The sequence below is a fragment of the Salarias fasciatus genome (assembly GCF_902148845.1).
Source record: "Salarias fasciatus chromosome 7 unlocalized genomic scaffold, fSalaFa1.1 super_scaffold_4, whole genome shotgun sequence".
NCBI classification, from domain to species: Eukaryota; Metazoa; Chordata; class Actinopteri; order Blenniiformes; family Blenniidae; genus Salarias; species Salarias fasciatus.
The window spans coordinates 1,903,438-1,921,553 of NW_021941229.1; the positions used below are offsets into that span (position 1 = coordinate 1,903,438).

General features: G+C 47.0%; 1 protein-coding gene across 1 annotated transcript; it reads left to right on the plus strand.

Annotated features, from left to right (window-relative positions):
- Nucleotides 1-6,570: 6,570 nt before the first annotated feature.
- Nucleotides 6,571-17,297, plus strand: rab14l (RAB14, member RAS oncogene family, like). The gene is made up of 8 exons (XM_030085254.1): nucleotides 6,571-6,725; nucleotides 12,167-12,225; nucleotides 13,147-13,200; nucleotides 13,638-13,815; nucleotides 14,391-14,457; nucleotides 15,128-15,215; nucleotides 15,388-15,418; nucleotides 15,515-17,297. Exons 2-8 carry the CDS (start codon nucleotides 12,174-12,176, stop codon nucleotides 15,690-15,692), a joined length of 648 nt encoding a protein of 215 aa, XP_029941114.1. The 5' UTR covers nucleotides 6,571-6,725; nucleotides 12,167-12,173; the 3' UTR covers nucleotides 15,693-17,297.
- The last annotated feature ends 819 nt before the right edge of the window (nucleotides 17,298-18,116 follow it).

The window sequence follows — 18,116 nt, forward strand, 5'->3', positions numbered from 1 at the left end:
TCTTTGTTTGCTGATGTGAACGCTCTGCCTCCCCCTGCACGGAGGAGCGTTACGTAACCCCGCCTCGGTGTGCTTTGCTGAGTAAATTCTAAGTCAGTCATTGTTTGATGTTAAGTCAAACCGGGGAGGATGTGGATGTGGACATCCCTGAGAGGGCGGTGATGGTCAGATGGGAGCGTGCACGGGAGCGTGGGCCGTCCAGCTGTTTCCTTGGCCTGCCGTCTCCAGAACGCCGCTCGTGTCAAAAGGGGCTGATGAGGCACCTTCTCCCCCCGTTTGCTGGGAGAAACAGCAAGCTCAGACAAGCCCTGACAACAGCCTGTCAGGCTGTGTGTGACACACACTTTGTCAAAATCTTAAAGCGGTGTCTCGGTGTTAATCTGCAGCCAGTCAGCCTGCTGAAACTCACGTGTCAAGAAAAACCCGAACCAGACTCAAACACAAGCGTTCCGCCTCACTGGAGACGTGTCCTCGACTCATAGCGATAAATGTCTCCACACGGCGCCCCCTTCCTGCCGTAAACCCAGCTGACAGGGGAAACCTGAACCCTGGAACTGGACAGCTAACGCAGGAGCGCCAAACATGCTGCAATCAGGCTGAACTCACCATGTGACGACCGATCAGACAGAGGAAATGACCCAGGAGACGCTGAGAGCAGCTCAGAGCCTCTGAACAGTCTCACTTGGTGGTTCTCCCATTGTTCATGTTTACAGTGTATTGTCTTTATGGCTTCATTTCAAAAGCCACCATCAGTGCTAGCTAGCGGCCTGGCATGCTAATTACATATCGCTGCATAAATATGACATTTTTTTGACCCATAAATGAAAAAATGATGCATTTTCACTTGAAAGGTTGTTATGTCAGTGGAGCTTTAGAATGACAGGGTTAGGGCTAAGGTTAGGGTTTAAACTGACCGGTGATCAGCCACCAGTCACTGGGCTGAGTGACGGAAAACAGGCCTAGACTCAAACAGGGGACCTCTCACTTTCATCATCACAACTCTCTCACTGTAGCCTACAGCTCTGGGGCAACTACTGGTCCACAACTTGATTATTTTTTTTCTTTAAAATTTTACGAAAGTCATCCCATGCGCAGTTTAAAAGTGCAATAAGTAAGAAATTTACCATAAAAATATTTTAAATCATTGTAATTCTTCACCTGTCACTGAAGAAACATTCCCTTGAAACAGTCAGTCAGTGTCTTGGTCAAGTTTTTTTCTTTCAAACTGAGACTTCTGGATGGAACAGCTTTGGTGGGCGGGGCTAGATGTCACACTTCCTGATTCCAGAGCCAATCAGATCCAAACTAGCAACCTGTGTGCTTCTCTCTGAAGGGTGTCAGAGGGGAAAGAACGTCACGTGACGTAACATTACTTCCAGCACCTTTACATGATTAAAAACAAGGCGTTAAACGCCAATGCTGAGCAAAAAGCAGTCCAGGAAGGAGCAGACAAATAGGCTAATAGCTTCCCGCTAACGGTGCTATTGTGCGTGCAACGCCACGGCCGTGGTAAATGGTTCTTCTGCACACGTGGATATCAGAAGCTCTAAAATAATAAAAGTTGAATTTGATGTCATTTCTGTATTTTCATCATGTCAGAACATTGGTGTCAACATTCTCCACGTTCATCCCGGCTCCATCCGGAGTGCACAAGATGAAGAAGTAACGTGAAGCCTATTTTAATGAAACCTTCTGCTGCAAAATACAGTGAAATGTCTAAAAAGACCTTCTGTTGCATTCTGGGTGTTTTCCCAAACTTGGCTTTGAGGCGAATGCTAGCTAGCTAGCTTTCACCGGTATCTCAGTGTTGTGTTGTGTCTGCTACTCTGAAGAAACGTGTTGAAGAAAAAAGAAATCAGCGTTTTCCTGGTCATTTTTCTAATTTGCTTGGTATTTTAGCAGGCCGCATTACAGCCTCCTGCGGGCCGCTTTCGGTCCACCTACCTTATATTTTACACCACTTTGTTAGAACATGAGAGAATGAGAAGATTGTGCATTTGAGGGCTTTTTTGGTATTTTATTTTTGAGATGAATAATAGATTAAAGCAGATCAGTTACAGTATTTACCAAATATCCCCAAAAAACACATACTTTGATAGTAAGGATGGATTAAAACCATAAAATCAAAAGTGCAGCAGCTACAACTGTTACTGATCATTTTAAAAACCTGCCCGGCTTTTTAAAACCAGAAGGTTTCTGCTTTTATCGGCCGCCAACATCACGTGGCGTTGTAATATTCCTGCTGGTGTGAGACAGGGCGAGAGTTCGGAGGTGTTTTGCAGCTGATCTCTGAGGAGAGCTGCTCCTCCCACAGCCTGAAGCCCGGCTCTACATCAGCCAGCGGTCAGTATCATCACAGTCCAGTCTGTAAAGCTGCAGAGTGAAGAGAGTCTTTCAGACAGCGAGGGCAAACGGAGCAACAATTCATGAATAATTCTCTGCCGAAAATAGCAAAGAACTCTGGGATTTCATCAGGAACTGTAAATAATATGGTTGGGAGGTTTAGAGAATTAAGAGGACTCTGTGCACACCAGGGACCCGGCTGAAATCCACTGCTGCATGCTGGTGATCCCTGGATCCTCCGGTGGCTTCGCATCAAACACACACACACACACACACACACACACACACACACACACACACACACACACACACACACACACACACACACACACACACACACACACACACACACACACACACACACCTGCACCAATCTGGGTCCAACATGCGTATGTGGATTAGATGAAGACAAAAGGCCGTTCAGGCACTGGGATCACATCCTGGAGACGAGCCTGTGGGTTCAAACCCACAACAGCCTCACTGTGAGGCAGCAGGGCCAAACACTGGACAGCTCTTTTCCTGCTTTTCACAATAAAACTAAATCTTCATTGCTTTATATGCTGTTACAGTTGTCTCAATCCCAGTGGGTTATTTTTTTCAATACTGTTTGCTAAAGTTGCTGCAATATTTACATAAAAACAAGATGAAAAACTGGATCTGAATCATTTAGCTTCTAGAGTGGAGTTCAAATTAAAAAATAAAATGAAGTCCTGCCAGGATGTAGTGTGATTCTAATCAAAACAGATCGAATCACTGAGATCAGATGGAAGAACGGAGAGCCGTTCAAACTTTAATGATACATGAATTTATTAAGTTCTCAGAGAATTAAACTCTTCATTTTAACATGGTGAAGTGACTGGTGCACATTACAAACACAAGCCGAAACAAACACCCCCCCCACCCCCCACCCCAAGATGTTTAAAGGCCTTAATTCATCTCCACTCATAACTCATTTCATTTATTTTAATAAGGATTTCTTTTCATGAATTGAAAGGAAAAGGAAACATTCTGGTTTGATTGTAGATCAGCAGGCAGGATAAAACTCACAGTGATTCAACTCTAAGTAGTGACACAGTTTGAGATGTGGATTTTCTTGGACGTTTTCAATGAAAAGCTTTCAGACCCAGCGGTGCTGAATGAGACCTGCTGAGCGGAATGAGTCTGTAGTACGAGTCCCCTCTGGCAGTCAGTCAGGTGACGCCTCAGCCTTTTGAGCGCAGGGCCCCGGTGTGAGTCTCCAGAGAGGAAGTGATCCTCCAGATCTCTGGCGGAGCAGAAGCTGTGACTCTTGTGATTCCCTCGTCTTCATGTTGTTTTCATGGACGTCATTTTGATGCTTCCTTTGTGCTTTTAGACCTAACCCCTCTCTGGACAGAAGGAGAGCTTTTCCGGACGTTTCACTGTATTTTCCTCCAGAAGGTTTCATTTAAACTGGCTTCATGTGGAGACTGGAGTCATGTTCTGTCATGTGGGATGTAGCTTGGTTTGGGGAAGAACAGACATTTTCAAACCAGCGCTCCCTCCTTCCTGTTGTCTCTTCTATATTGTATTTTCTGTCCTTCTTTTCCTTGATTGTTTTCTTCTGTTTTTCACATGTTTGAAATAAAGCTTCTTCTTCTTCTTCGACTGCTACTCTGCATCACTACAAACAGCCATGACTCTATGGTAACTGTAACAGTGTGTGATGTGTGTGGCAGTGACCTGGTATCTCAGACTCATGCAGGGAGTGTGTGAGGCTCTGACCAGACCCTGCCTTAACCCCTGGGCTCAGCCTCACACACTCAGACCAGCGGAGTGTGTCTTCAAAGCGTCCCTCATTACACACTGGCAGGCTCCGGGTGCTGACTCCTGCTGTTTTCCCTTGGTGCTGATCCACACAGCAGCTCATCACTGTGCTGACAGGCTGACTGACAGACCCCCCCCCCACCCCCCCCCCCCACCCCACCCCCCCCCTGCCCCCCTCCTCTGTCCCTGCAGCGGCCCTGGGCATCGTCCTGACCAGCGGCTGTGCCACATCCAGACACTGCCAGCAGCAGGAGCTGCCGGGGGTGCGAATCCACTGCTGTGACTCAGACCTGTGCAACAGCGCCGCCCGGTGGCAGCCCGGCGCCCTGCAGTGCGCATGCGCGCTGCTCAGCCTCCTGCTGCTGGGGATGTGGTTGTGATGAGAGGAGCCGGGTCCGGAGCGGGGGCGGAGTGGACCACCGGGGGGCTCTCGCTGGACAGCCTGGTGCTCCGGCCGGACGGGGGTCCTGCAGAGGTGCCTGGCTCGGGGCCAGGGCAGGATGTGGTTCAGGTTCACGCTGGAGCGGCTCACACCCAGTGGTTTAGGTTTCTTTTCTCGTGCACATCCACTCACTCCAGAGATTGTGGCGAGATTGACCCCCTCCACCTCACTGCTCACAACCTCACTGTCTGAATCCAGTTTTATCAACGCGAAACAAAAAGAGGCTTTTTTTCTGGGAGGAAGTTCTCCGTCTCTCAGCTGACCTCTTGATCCGCCAAAACATTACAGCCGCCAGGCGTCCAGGTCTCTAGATTCTAGAAAGTGTCTTATTATTAATACTGTCTTTGAAACGTCTAGTTTGAAAACTTCCGAGCAAACTGAGCCTCAGGCCTGGCCCCACAAAGGGACCCAAACCCTAGGTTGGGAAACACTGTTTTGGCGGTTCCTTCTTTAACACACTGTTGATTTAAAGATAGTTATGTTTTAGGGGTTTCTGTTTGTGTGCAGATGTCCAGGAAAACGTGAGAAAGCATAGTGCATGTGGCTTTTCTGTGTCAGACTGTGAGACATACTGTTCAGTGGAAGCATGTAATGTTGTGATTTACTGTAATAAAATGTTTCATATTTTTCAAAGGAAACCAGCTTTATCTGGCATGTTTTTACTGCACAAGCCCACACTGTGGCTTTTATTCAACATGTGTAACATAAAGAAAGAGATTTTAAAAACAGGAACAATTCATATGATGCTGAGATTAATCAGCTAGAAATATTCAGATATTTTCAGAAATATTCAAAATATCAGAGATTTAGAATTGGTAAAGAATTTCAAACATGACAGAGTTCAACGTTCCAGAGCGTTTAAGACTTAGGATGCATCAAAGTTCTGAGATGCCTGAGAGATCTACAGTACACGAGAATTAAGGATATACAGTATAAGCTTAGGAATAGATCAAGGTTTGAAAATCTGTAAGAGATGTAAGATGTGTGACAGTTTATGAATATGAGAGCGTTACACAGCATGTGACACTTCGGAGTTCTACAATATGAGAGTTCTAGAATAATTGTGGGTTCCAGAGAGTCTCAAAGTTGTAGAATTTGTAGGCATTAAATATAGAATTTGTAGGCCTTCTAGCACGTCAACTCTAGAATAAATCAAAGTCCCAGAATGTGGAAGAGTTCCACAATGCGCTGACGTTCTAAAATCCCTGAGTGATGAGTGAGAGCTTTAAGAGTTCTAGAAGGGTCCTACGTCAGATTTCTAGATTATACTAAAGTGTTTCTAATTGTGGAAGAGTTCTAAAGAAAGTTCCTAAATGTGTCAAAGCTCCAGAGTATGCCAGAGATTTAGAAATGTAAGCTTTAACATGACAGAGTTCTGGATGAGATCAACGTTTCAGAATGTATTAGATCTCTAGAATGCAGAGTTCCAAAATGTTTGAGAGATCCAGAGTGTGTGAGGGTTTGGGGATAATGAAGAACTCTGGAATATGCAGAATTTTGACAATATGTCAACGTTATATCATGTAAGAGTTCTAAAATGTGAGAGTTCTCAAATATGACAGAATTCCAGAACACATCAGAGTTGAAGAATATGCCAAACTTCAAGAACGTGTCAAAGTTCTAAAATATGTAGGAGTTCTAGATACAAATCAAGTACAGTAATAATAGTTGTACCTCAGTACTTAGGGTTAGAGTTAGGAATTTTTTTTCCAAACAAACTGAGTAAAAGTAGAAAGTTTCTCTTTCACTGCATGAAAATAAAATAAGCTTGAAAATAACTAAAGTATTTACCAAAACATTCCACCATGTAACTGAGTACTTTTAGACTGTACCTGAAACCTCTATAAAGGTGACATCATGGTGTTACTGTACCTGGGAAGGTGTGCTCGAGCCGCTCTGTAAAGGTGACATCATGGCGTGAGGCGCGAGGCGTCACTACACCTTCACAGGTGCGCTCGCGCCCTCCATGAATCATTGGCACACGCTCCCCGCCGCAGACTCGGCTCTTTGTCCCGCGAGCCCATTGTAGCGAGCGCAGGAAACCCTGTGCCGAGCGCGGCCATCTTGGATACACAGATCCTACTTGAGCCAGGATAACCTGCACTCCTCCTCCTCCGAGCAGCCCGACTCAAAGCTTCAAAACACTCAAATTCAGGTGAGGACACAACACGGGAGCGTCTCCACCGCGCGAACAAACCCCCCAAACAGTGGCTGATCACCGCAGGGAGGCTGCTGTTTCAGCCGCAGCGCAGCTGGGAGTGTTGGACGAGCCTCTGTTAGCCAGCAGCAGCTAGGTGCAAAGCTAACACAGCTAGCTGAATCACATCTTATTATCTGTTGTTGACCATCTAGTAATCCTTATTATGAGTTAACCAGTCAGAAAATGTTGATATAACCGAGAGGAAACGTGACACTGTGGTTTATATGGGAACCCGGTACGGGTCTTTCATTAACTGATGAACTCGCATGCTAAAGCTATCGCTAGCTTCCGTTAGTCCAGTGGTTATTGTGAAATTACGCCGAGGCCAAGTTTTTTTTTTTTTTTGGTTTGGTTTTTTAACAACTAACTTCACAATTAGACAGTTAGTCTCGTTGCTTCTGCTGGATGTTTTCCAGTCCCGGCGACCAACGGAATTGATGTGATTTATGTGGTTTGTTGTCAAGCGGCATCCGCTGGTCCAGCAGGTTAACAGGCTAACATAAACTTGGGCGTCAAAACAGCCGATTTAAGGCCGTGAATCTGAACAGGTACGGCCGTATGGCTTCCTAACCGAATCCGTGTCACCTCTTATGTATTTACCTCTTGCTTCTGTCTGCTGTTGTGTTTGTGTGTGTGTGTATAAATGTGTGTGTGTGTGTGTGTGTGTTCAGCCAGACCTGCGAGCTAAACAAGCCGACGCTGTCATTTCGCCGGTCGTGAAGCTAAAGGCTAAGCTAGCCGCGGTTTGAACCGCAGTGTTTTCAGTCACATTAAAGAGTTAACATCGGACAGCCGCCTAATGCTTATTGGAGAGTTTAATCGCCCTCGTTAAGTCCCGTGTTTCCTCTGAAAACCCCGACAATATGCTGGATCTTTGGATTGCAGTGTTGCGGCTGAGCTCGCGATGCTAGCTTGTTAGCTTACGTTGTTCTAGGCTCCTCTTTAGATGCGCTTCTCTTTACTGCAGATAGAAACGATGTGAAAACTACAAAAAAAACAAAACACAAAAAAATAGTGGCAAAGGAATCTATTATTGGATCACAGTGAAGGACATGTAGGCAGACCTACCCTGAGCAAACAAAATGCTGCATCATCTCTATTTGTTGCCCTGTGTTTTGGGAGGCTTAAGGTAAATCTACTTATATATCAGCACCGTTTGTGTTAGTTTACATCAGTGATTTCCATTTCCAGTTATCACGATACATGCTCTGTTAATGTGTATTTTAAAACGTCTATAATGAGCTATAAACATGCTGTTACAGCCTGAGTTCAGGCAATCCAGTTTAAATGGCTTCTTTTTTATAGCACATTTCTAATATCAACTGATGGCAAACAAAAAGAGATCTGAATACTTTGATTCCCTGATAAAAGTTGTTTCAGTGATCTGCAAGTCCAACAGTGGAGTTCACTGACCCTCAGTCCACAGTTTAGGAGGGCAGGCGGGGGATTATCTCAGGCTGTGAAAGGGAACGTAATGAGAATTGAGATGTGCTCAGGATTCACGCCCTGTTTGGCTTTAATTGGTCTTAATAAAATCCAAAAATCAATTGAGGAGTTTGTTGAAAGCCAGTGAAGTGTGTTAGCTTCATGCGTGTGTCGTGATTTCCATGGCAGTCTCCTCTCCTCTGCTCTCCTCTTTGGGGAGTGACGGTTGAGAGGAGGGCTGGCAGCAGCAGTGTTTTTCTGGAAACGGATTCAGTGTGTCGGGGAGTAACGGCGAAGTGCTGAGCCTGCAGTCTGGTCACATGACTAGAATTGCCTTCTCCTTGATGGGTCCTCACGCGGCCTTTTTCCACGTCACAAGCACAAAAAGCTGAAAAGTGGGTGGAAGAGTGCCACGAATGAAACTTGGTTTTTATTTTTGCCCCTGTTGGAGATATCCCCTGCCTCTCTTCCCCTCGCCAGTACTCTCCTTTCCCATCACACTGAGAACAGAGGGCCACATGAGGGTCATGTGACACGAGGCAGCTCAGAAAAGGCCGTGAAGCTGGGATCTTACCACGAAACGGACGATGTTATGCATTTGATTGACTCGTCTCAATCAGGCTAAATAGATTAACTTTACACAAATCGAGTGATAGAAACATTCACTGATAGTATCGTTCCTCTTTTAATTCTGCATATTCATATTCTTCTATTTAAGCATTGCTTCTGAAGTATATCGTATGTGTTAGGAGTCATTTGAAGCCTTTTATCACAGTCCTCAGTCACTACATGTATTGGATTTGAAATGCCTGTTATGGCTGCAGATATTGGGTTTGGTATTCTACATTTCATTATACTATAATGTCTGGTGTTGCACGAACACCATCATTTGACATGAGTATAAGCATAAGGTTTACACACCGACGTATTCAAGTGGCATTTTGAGTGTCAACACAACAGCGCTTGGAGTCACGGATTATGCAACTTATTGTCTCCATGGTGGAACTCTTCAAAAATCCTCTGTCTCTATGGAAATCATGGAAAATGCAAATTTTGGAATGCTGCTACTGGTCTTGCACCCTGCGGCCAGAGCAAACAGTAGGTCTGCACACGAGCAAAACAGTGTTTTCCTCCAGAGTGTCGTGACTCCTGGTCCATATCCTCTTGGTCCTGGTCTCAGTCCAGATCCTATCCAATCCAACAATCCAGCTCGGTGTTCTGTCCATATGAATGTCTGTGTTCTCCGTTGTTAAGGTTTAGAGTGTATTGTTCTGTACTCGTGTGCAATTCTATCACAAAAACAGCAGCCACTAATGGTCCTACATGCTCATCCCATCATTTTAAGCATTTTCTTAATTTTGTATAGATGGACATCGTTTTCAAAAACAATGCCACAAAAAAAAGTCTATTCTATTCTAAAAGCCAAACCGTTCTGATATGAAATGATGTTTTCACTCGAACCGTCGTCGTGTAAACGGAGCTGAGGTTCAGTGGAAGTTGGCTGTGTTCAGACATTGTGGTGATGAGCTGCGTTATCCTCCCCAACAGGGCTGGATCAGTGTCTCCGGGTAAAAGATATCGCCGTAGCACATTGTGGCTAATGTTTAACTGAAAGGTGTTGGTGTTTCTCTAATGGAGCGGATCGGGTGTGCGACAGCGAAGCAGCCCCTTGCACTCAGATAAAGCAGACTCATGCTTTTGTTGCTGACTAGCAAGGACAGGGCTTTCTGATGGTGTAGCCAGCCGTTGTGCTCATCCCTTAATATGCAGCATGTAGTCAACATGTGAAACCAGAGTTAAGACAGTTTTGTCTGCTAACTTCACCTGCAAGGATTTAAATCACAGATAATTGTGTGTATGAGTTTTGTTTTCACTCTGAGCCTGAGAGATTGCCGCTGCTGAGCTTCTGGAGAGCTGTAAACGTCAGTCATAAATTCAGCTGGTTGCCCTTCAAGCGCCTACTTTATTAGATTGTCATGTTTTGTTTGTTTCTGGAAGGTTTCACAGCAGAAAGCCTCTGAGTTGACCCAGACGTCTCCATTTGATGGATCTTTCATGTGATTTGTCTTGTTTATCAGGACTAATCAGAGTTCACTGGCTTTCTGTAGTCATTCAGGAGTTTTAATAGAGCCTTGGTTTATGTGACACCTTTATCTTGACTCATCTCAGCTGAACAGCCTCGCAGCTCTCCCGTGTTTCCTGCCTGAGACGTTTGTGTCTCCGATCTTCTATATCTCTCTCAGCTTCTCCATTATCCTGGTTTTCTTTTCTCAACTGGTTTTCTGTGTTTCCGTTGTCCCTCCCTCCAGCTTCTCTCATCTTCCCTCTTCTTGTGGTTGTCAGCATTAACGGAGACCGCCGGACACGGTCAGAAGTATGAGTGTAACGGCAGCATGACGCTGTGTTTATCGCTGATTTCACTTCCAGTCATGAGTTTCCAGTCAGCTTCAGATTAGAGAGACGTTTAAGGCTGACTGTCTTTACTTGGCGCCGCTGATTGATTAAGTTTAAAGTATTTACTTCTCTACAGAAGCTCCTTCATACAATCTGTAACATCCTTGAAGGGAGGGAAGTTGGCATTTCGAAGTGAAATAGCGTGTTTTTTTTTCTGAAACAACCTGATAACTTCTTTATAGCACCTCTGTCAAAGTTCTGAAAAAGTGCATCTTCTTTCAGCTTTTTCGCAAACGTGTCTTAGTGTTTCTACAGCCTGTGCTGGTGATATAGTGTGAGAAATATGAAGACGTGTTGTGACTGGACTGTGAAACGGAAAGCCTCATCAGGTATCACACCGGCGTCAGAGCTGCAGGATGTTCGTCCTCCACCCTGCAAATCAGTCAAGTGGGACTCAGTGAATCAGACAGAACTTTTCTAATAACTGGCATCAAAGATGCTTCATAACCCAGGAAGGCCACCCAGACCTGTGTGTGTGCAGGAGCCTGATCCAACATGTAAATAAAGCAGTACAGAGGGCGATGAATGCTGTGACTGCTGTACTGCTGTGTGCTAAACCAGGCTGTCAAACATAAGGCGCCAGAAGATGTAGTCAGAATTGTCTTCATTTTGAACTTGCAGTAGTTTTCTGAAGTAATTGTTTGGTTTTGTGAAAATTTCACACCCCCGTCTGATGAAATGGGTGTGTGTGTGTGTGTCATCTGAACTAAAGTGTGTGTGTGTGACGCCCCTGCTGCAAACCTTTCTCTCTGCTTTATTCTGAAGAATAAAATGAATATATGAAATCTGTGTTCAGACTGTATGATCCGGTGGCAGTGACGCTGTATGCTATCTCGTGAGTAATGTTGTGAATTTCACCAACGATATTTAATGAGTGTAGGAACACACCCAGGACTATCCAAAGTCTGATGTGCCTTTTTAAGTGATAAATGAAAACATGAGTCACGTGCAGAAAGCCTGTTGAGTGTCAGTAATGTGTATCGAAGCATTGCAGTAGAGTGAGTTTTTATTTACCGTTTCTATATTTGTCATGTTTGGATCAAGACGATCAGCGTGCTTCGAACTGAGGCGGATGTGTAGGTCGCTGGCTTTCAGTTCAGTTTTTCTTTCCCGTGCTGATTTTTCATGGCTGCAGTTCTGCCTGCCAGTGCATGATTCTTAAAGTTTCCATTTCAAAAGAAAACAGGAACACAAATGTACTTTTGTGCCAAATTTAGCTCAAAATACCAACAAAAACTGCAAAATCTACAAAGTTTAAAATACTGGAACAGAATAGTGATTATTTGAATGGTGATTGGCTGAATGTTCCTCCAGATTAAAATGTGTTTTTAGTTCTGTGTTCAGGTTTGAGGATTAATTTCCAGTGTAAAGATTTGCTGCAGTTTGTTGCTGATCAGTGAACGACTGATGTTTAGTTTGGAGGATCATTGTGTTCGTGTGAGCGCTACAGTGTCGAAAAGCCCTTCTGTTGTTCTGGAGGTTTAACTTGAACTGTTGATTTCTCCGCTGTCTTTCAGAGCCACAATGGCCACTGCACCGTACAACTACTCCTACATCTTCAAATACATCATTATCGGTAAGTGAGCTCAGAGAGAAGCTTCCAGTCTGGATCTAAGATCCTGCTGCGTGTCGTCTGGTGTTTGGGTGGATGCAGTACTGATCGGGGGTGGAGAACCTGGGTGTATGATGTTGACGTGGAGGGAGCTGCATGGGTGGGTATTCACTGGGATTACAATCAGTGTATCTACAGATAGAACTAAACCTTCAGCACACAGGAGTATAGCTATAGGTAAGATGCAAACTACTGCAGGGAAGTGCTCTGGCAGATGAACCCAATATCCACAACTAACGAGGGAGGGAGGAGAACCGACGCGACAGCAAGGAAAGAAACAGGAATTATATTAAAGTGAAGAATATAGCCTGATCACACACAAGCTGCTAGTTTTTCCCAGAAACAGTGGGTCAGACCGGCTCTCTTCACCCTTGATGGATTACAACAGATTAGATATTCAGTAGGAATAATATCTGGCTTTTAATTCCAGGTCATTTTCACTCAAACTTTGTGTTTACTCATTTCATACCATGTGATAATTCACATGATTTGCTTGAACCATGGATTGATGGTCACAGCTGGAAGAGGGGAAGCAGTGCCCCAAAGATATAACTCAAAGACTCAAACATTTGTGAGACGCCCCTGGAAGACGTGACGGCGGTGGTCAAACCTGAAGAACAGAGTGACTCTGACTGTAAACATTACAGTTCAGCCTGTTTTCCTGTTACTGTGGAGCTGCAGCACTGCAGGAGGATGACTGAACAGTTCACATGTTGACCCGATGTCTCTCTGTCTCTCTCTCTCTGTCTCTCTCTCTCTGTCTCTCTCTCTCTGTCTCTCTCTCTCTGTCTCTCTCTCTCTGTCTCTCTCTCCCTGTCTCTCTCTCCCCCTCTCTCTCTCCCTGTCTCTCTCTCCCTGTCTCTCTCTCTCTCTCTCTCTCTCCAGGGGACATGGGGGTAGGGAAGTCATGTTTGCTTCACCAGTTCACGGAAAAGAAATGTAAGTGCCGCCCGGTGTGTTTTGTTGTAACTTGTGTGTGTGTGTGTGTGTGTGTGTGATGCTTCAGATTGTGTTTGTGTGTGGCAGCGGAAGTGTGTGTCGGGAGAGAGGAGTGAGAGTCTTCCTCTCTGAGCAGCTGCAGTTCATTATCATTCAGCTCACTGTGCTCAACAGGCCAGATGCTGTGTTCTCCATTCACTTCTCCACCACGACATCCTGCACACACACACGCACGCACGCGCAGACACACACTCTGAGATTTTGGAAGAGGTTCTCAGTGTGACTTTTATCTAAACCTCTTGTCCAATGTTTACTCTGAAGCCGGGTGTCAACACTCCACAACGCCGTCAGATATTTTCTCGTGAGTGTGTGAGTGTTGGGGTGAGGCGGTGTGCGGAGTGACGGAGGACTGCCCTCACCCCGGTGTGTGTCCACAGTCATGGCGGACTGCCCTCATACGATTGGCGTGGAGTTCGGCACGAGGATAATCGAGGTGAGCGGCCAGAAGATCAAGCTGCAGATCTGGGACACGGCGGGACAGGAGCGCTTCAGGGCCGTCACCCGCTCCTACTACCGCGGCGCGGCGGGGGCGCTCATGGTCTACGACATCACCAGGTGGGGGCGCCGCACGGGGACTCCAAGGGGGGAGGGGCGTGTCCCGTCACACACACTGGACCAGTTTGTCCTGTCGCTCGTGCTCTGGCTCCCTGGACAAACTGCCAGATGCTATCGGAGCTATGCTAAACACACACACACACACACACACACACACACACACACACACACACACACAGGACTCTGACTGAAGGGGGTGGAGCTAAAAAGCCGCTCGTCTTCTCTTCACTGAGTGAAACCTGATCCGGCTCAGTGAAATGAAACACTGCAAAATGTTGTAGTTTTAGATTTAATCATCTTTTAGCAGGAAACGGTAAATAAAATCAGAATGTTCCAGTTTGAGTTACTCAGGTTCATCTGAAACAAACATCCCATCTTCCTCAAAACATTCTGAGCAGAACTGATTCTCCTTCCTGCTCCTCTCGTCCTCCCTCTCTCCTGTTTCCTCTCCTCTCTCCATCTTTGGGTTTGAGGTGTAGTGTTTGGATAAAGACTCAGCTGTCTTCCTGCTGAGGAGATGGCAGGATGTGTGTCTGTGACCGTTGCCATAGTAACCGCCGTCTCCGTCTGTGCAGGAGAAGCACGTACAACCACCTGAGCAGCTGGCTGACGGACGCCCGGAACCTCACCAACCCCAACACTGTGAGTCCTCGGCTCTGCTGCTCCTGACCTCCGTTTGAAACGTCCCGTCCGTCCGTCCGTCCGTCCGTCCGTCCGTCCGTCCGTCCGTCCCCCCCCCCCCCCCGTCTCTATGGAGCCACGTCCATTTCTTCAATTGGTTTCTCTTTCTGAAAACGATTTAGCTGTAAATCATCTGTGTCACTCTCGTGTGTGTGACATGCACAGAGTGCTTAGATCTGCCTGGTCAATACACCGCGATAACTCGGACCATTCGCCTCGGTGTTTATAATAAAGACAGTGAGGTGCCTGGAGAACCCCCAGAATGCAACAGGAGGAGTTTTCACTAAACTGGCTCCATGTTGACACTTTCTGCCCTGCTGGGCTGAAAACATTAAAACATTATGTTCACTCTGCAGCTCACAGTTCAGGGTCTGTTTCATCCTGTCGAGGTCCAGCAGGTCAGTCCGGCCCCGAGTCGAGGTCTGCGGCCTCAGTGGTAGTGTCTGGCAGTGTCCAGGCGGGGGCGCTGCTGCAGTTCAGATGTAAACATGGAGGAATGTTTCACTTCAGTCAGACTCTTCTAGGCAGTAATGAACTCAGCGGCTCCAGGCTCCTCCTCACTCCTGTGTGTGTGCGTGCGTGCGTGTGCGTGTGCGTGTGCGCGTGCGTGTGTGTGTGTGCGTGTGTCCAGGTGATCATCCTCATAGGGAACAAAGCGGACCTGGAGGCCCAGCGGGACGTGACGTATGAAGAAGCCAAGCAGTTTGCTGAGGAGAACGGTCAGCTCATTAACACTCTGTACACCAGGCTAAACACACACACACACACACACACACACACCCATCTCGGGTCAGACTGACTGATGGGGAACGTTTTGGTTCATTTCTGAGCGTCTTCTCCTTTACCTGAACCAAGACTTTTATTTTGATGTTTGTTTTCATGTTGCTGCAGGTCTGTTGTTTCTGGAGGCCAGCGCCAAGACGTAAGTACACACACACACACACAACACACACACACACACACACACACACACACACACACACACACCCCTCGTCTCACCTCCGCCCTCCCCTGGCAGGGGTGAAAACGTGGAGGACGCCTTCCTGGAAGCGGCGAAGAAGATCTACCAGAACATCCAGGACGGCAGCCTGGACCTGAACGCCGCCGAGTCGGGGGTCCAGCACAAGCCGTCAGCCCCCCAGGGGGGGCGGCTAACCAGCGAGCCACAGCCGCAGAGGGAAGGCTGCGGCTGCTAATGACCACCAGGAGCCCCGTACTGCCCCCCCGCTCGCCCTGCATCCACCCCTCCCCCGCCGCACCCAGAGAGGGGGGGGCAGGGGGGCACATATCAGCCGGGGCCAGATCCAGCTGTGTGGACTACATCTCCTCCTCATCCTCCTCTTTAACCTGCTCAGTGTACATCATCCTGTAGCTCCGCCCCCCCTGCCTCATCACAGTAACACACTCTCACTCTCTCTCACTGTCACACACACGCACACACACACACACACACGGGTCACTGACACTTTAGATGGTCGCATTAAACCCACACTTTGTTTCTTTTGTCATGTGTAGAAACTCTTGTTAGATTCCCCCCACGCTTCATGTGTTCATCAGCGAGTGTGTGTGTGTGTGTGTGTGTGTATGTGTGTGTGTCAGAGCGAGCTTCCCCTGCAGGATTCAAACCCGCTCGCCGCTTTTATTCACTTCGTTTGCCGCTCAGCACTGAAGTTTTGACTGAAGATGTGATGACAGAGAGAGGTGATGGTGGGTGCAGTGGTTAGCACAGTAAATGGTCCCTGGTTCAAGTCCGGGTTGTACGTGTGCTCAGTGGAGGAACTCCTCCTGCTCCAGCCTCTCGGCTGAATGAAGAGTGTGTGTGAGTGTGTGTGTGTTGTCAGCCCCATATCAGCAGCTTGTGTCTGGTTGTTTGTTGCCTTATGATTCGTCTGTTGCTGCTCTCGCTCTCCACTCTGAATCAAACTCATTCCAGAGGAATCACTGCGTCTGTCCTCGACCCAGACATGAAAGCCCCACACGGCGCCCCGCCCCGCCCAGCCCCGCCCCCCACAGCGCGGCCACACCCTGACAAGGGTGCAGAAAGAAGCGTCACACTCCCGTAACGTGAAGGAAGCTGATTGGTCCTTCCTCTGCCTTCATCACAGCAGCAGCAGCATGGAAACGCCCCACAAATCAAACATCATGTCACTCCCCCCCTCAGTGTACCATAGCGGCCCCCCCTGACTGGACAGCTGTATATATGTGCTTCTTAACTCCTGTCCCTCTGGATGTGGACGCTCCGCCCAGGACCTGTACAGTCGGTGTGATCGTGGGTTTGCCTGTAATTTCATGCTTGGGAAAAATTCTGTAACATAGTTTCTATTAATAAATGTATGTAAAGGACAGACGGCGAGACCCCCACCCCACCCCACCCCCCGTCTGCACACTACTGAACGGTGGAGGGGGGCAGTGGAGCCAGATGATGTGCAAACTAGTATTTATGTCTGATTCCCCGGATGAACGGGACACTTTAACGTCTCTTTTTGTCCCTGCCCCCCCATCCTGATGGGAGGGGCTTGCATCACTGTCTTAACTCTTTTCAGAAAGCAGGAATGGGTTTGTTACTGGGGGGGAGGGGGGGTCCTCTTCTTTTCCTGTGTCCCACCTCCTGCAGTCAGTCACCACTTCCTGCTTTTGTCTGTCCACAAGTACAAAAAAAAACCGTACATATGTATAAATTTTTAAGGAGCTGTGCTAACATTTAAATGCGTTCTTGCGTGTATATGATTTTAAAATGTTGACATTTTGATTTTAATGATGAAATACTCTAGACAGAAAAAATAAATTATACATAACCTGTTGCTGTGTGTCTGTTTTCCTGTCTGGTACGGATTTATTTCACGGTTTGATCGTAACTAAACCCGATATGTGATAATAAATATTTGAGCACTCTCACAGCCTGGTAACAAACTGATTTCAAGTGAAAACTAAAATTTTGTCACTTTTTACACCACAACGATGTCTGGAGGCTGAAAGAGTACATTTTAGAAAATGGCTCCCTCTTCATGTAAAATTTAAATGTCCCATCACTGAAACAACCAACAGGAGAACTGCATGGTTCTCCCTGGAAACGTGAGGCTCTCCTGAGAGGAAACCGTGAAAGTGAAGCGTTCTCTCTGGAAGGTATTGAAAAAGCTCCAGACTTTTTCTGGATTTCAAGCAGCAACGACTGCTTTTTATTTTATTGCAACAAAAATTGCACCGGGGCTAGAAGGAGAAACAGAAACATTTACAAATGATAGCAAAGTTCGTCTACAAAACTGGTGGAGAGGCTTTAAACACGAGTACAGAGTAGTGGTATGTTTGGGGGGCACCGACAGTACCAGGTGGAGGCGGCTCGGTCAGCCAGAACCCGACCAGTGGGAATTCATTCAAGTCTCTCACCCCTCCGGAATCCTCCTCTGGGGCGGGGGGCGGGGCCCGGGCGGCCCGGATGCTACTGACGGCTGCAGACTGGCGTGTCGAGAACGAGACGTGAAACAAGAACAGACGACGACGACATGAAGAGAGTGTCTGCACCCTGGTCCCTCCCCGGTCGCCCCGGGCTCAGCGTCTTTTTGGTTTTTTTTGGCAACACAAACATTTCAGTTCAACACATTCCCTCAGCCGCTTGGCTCCAT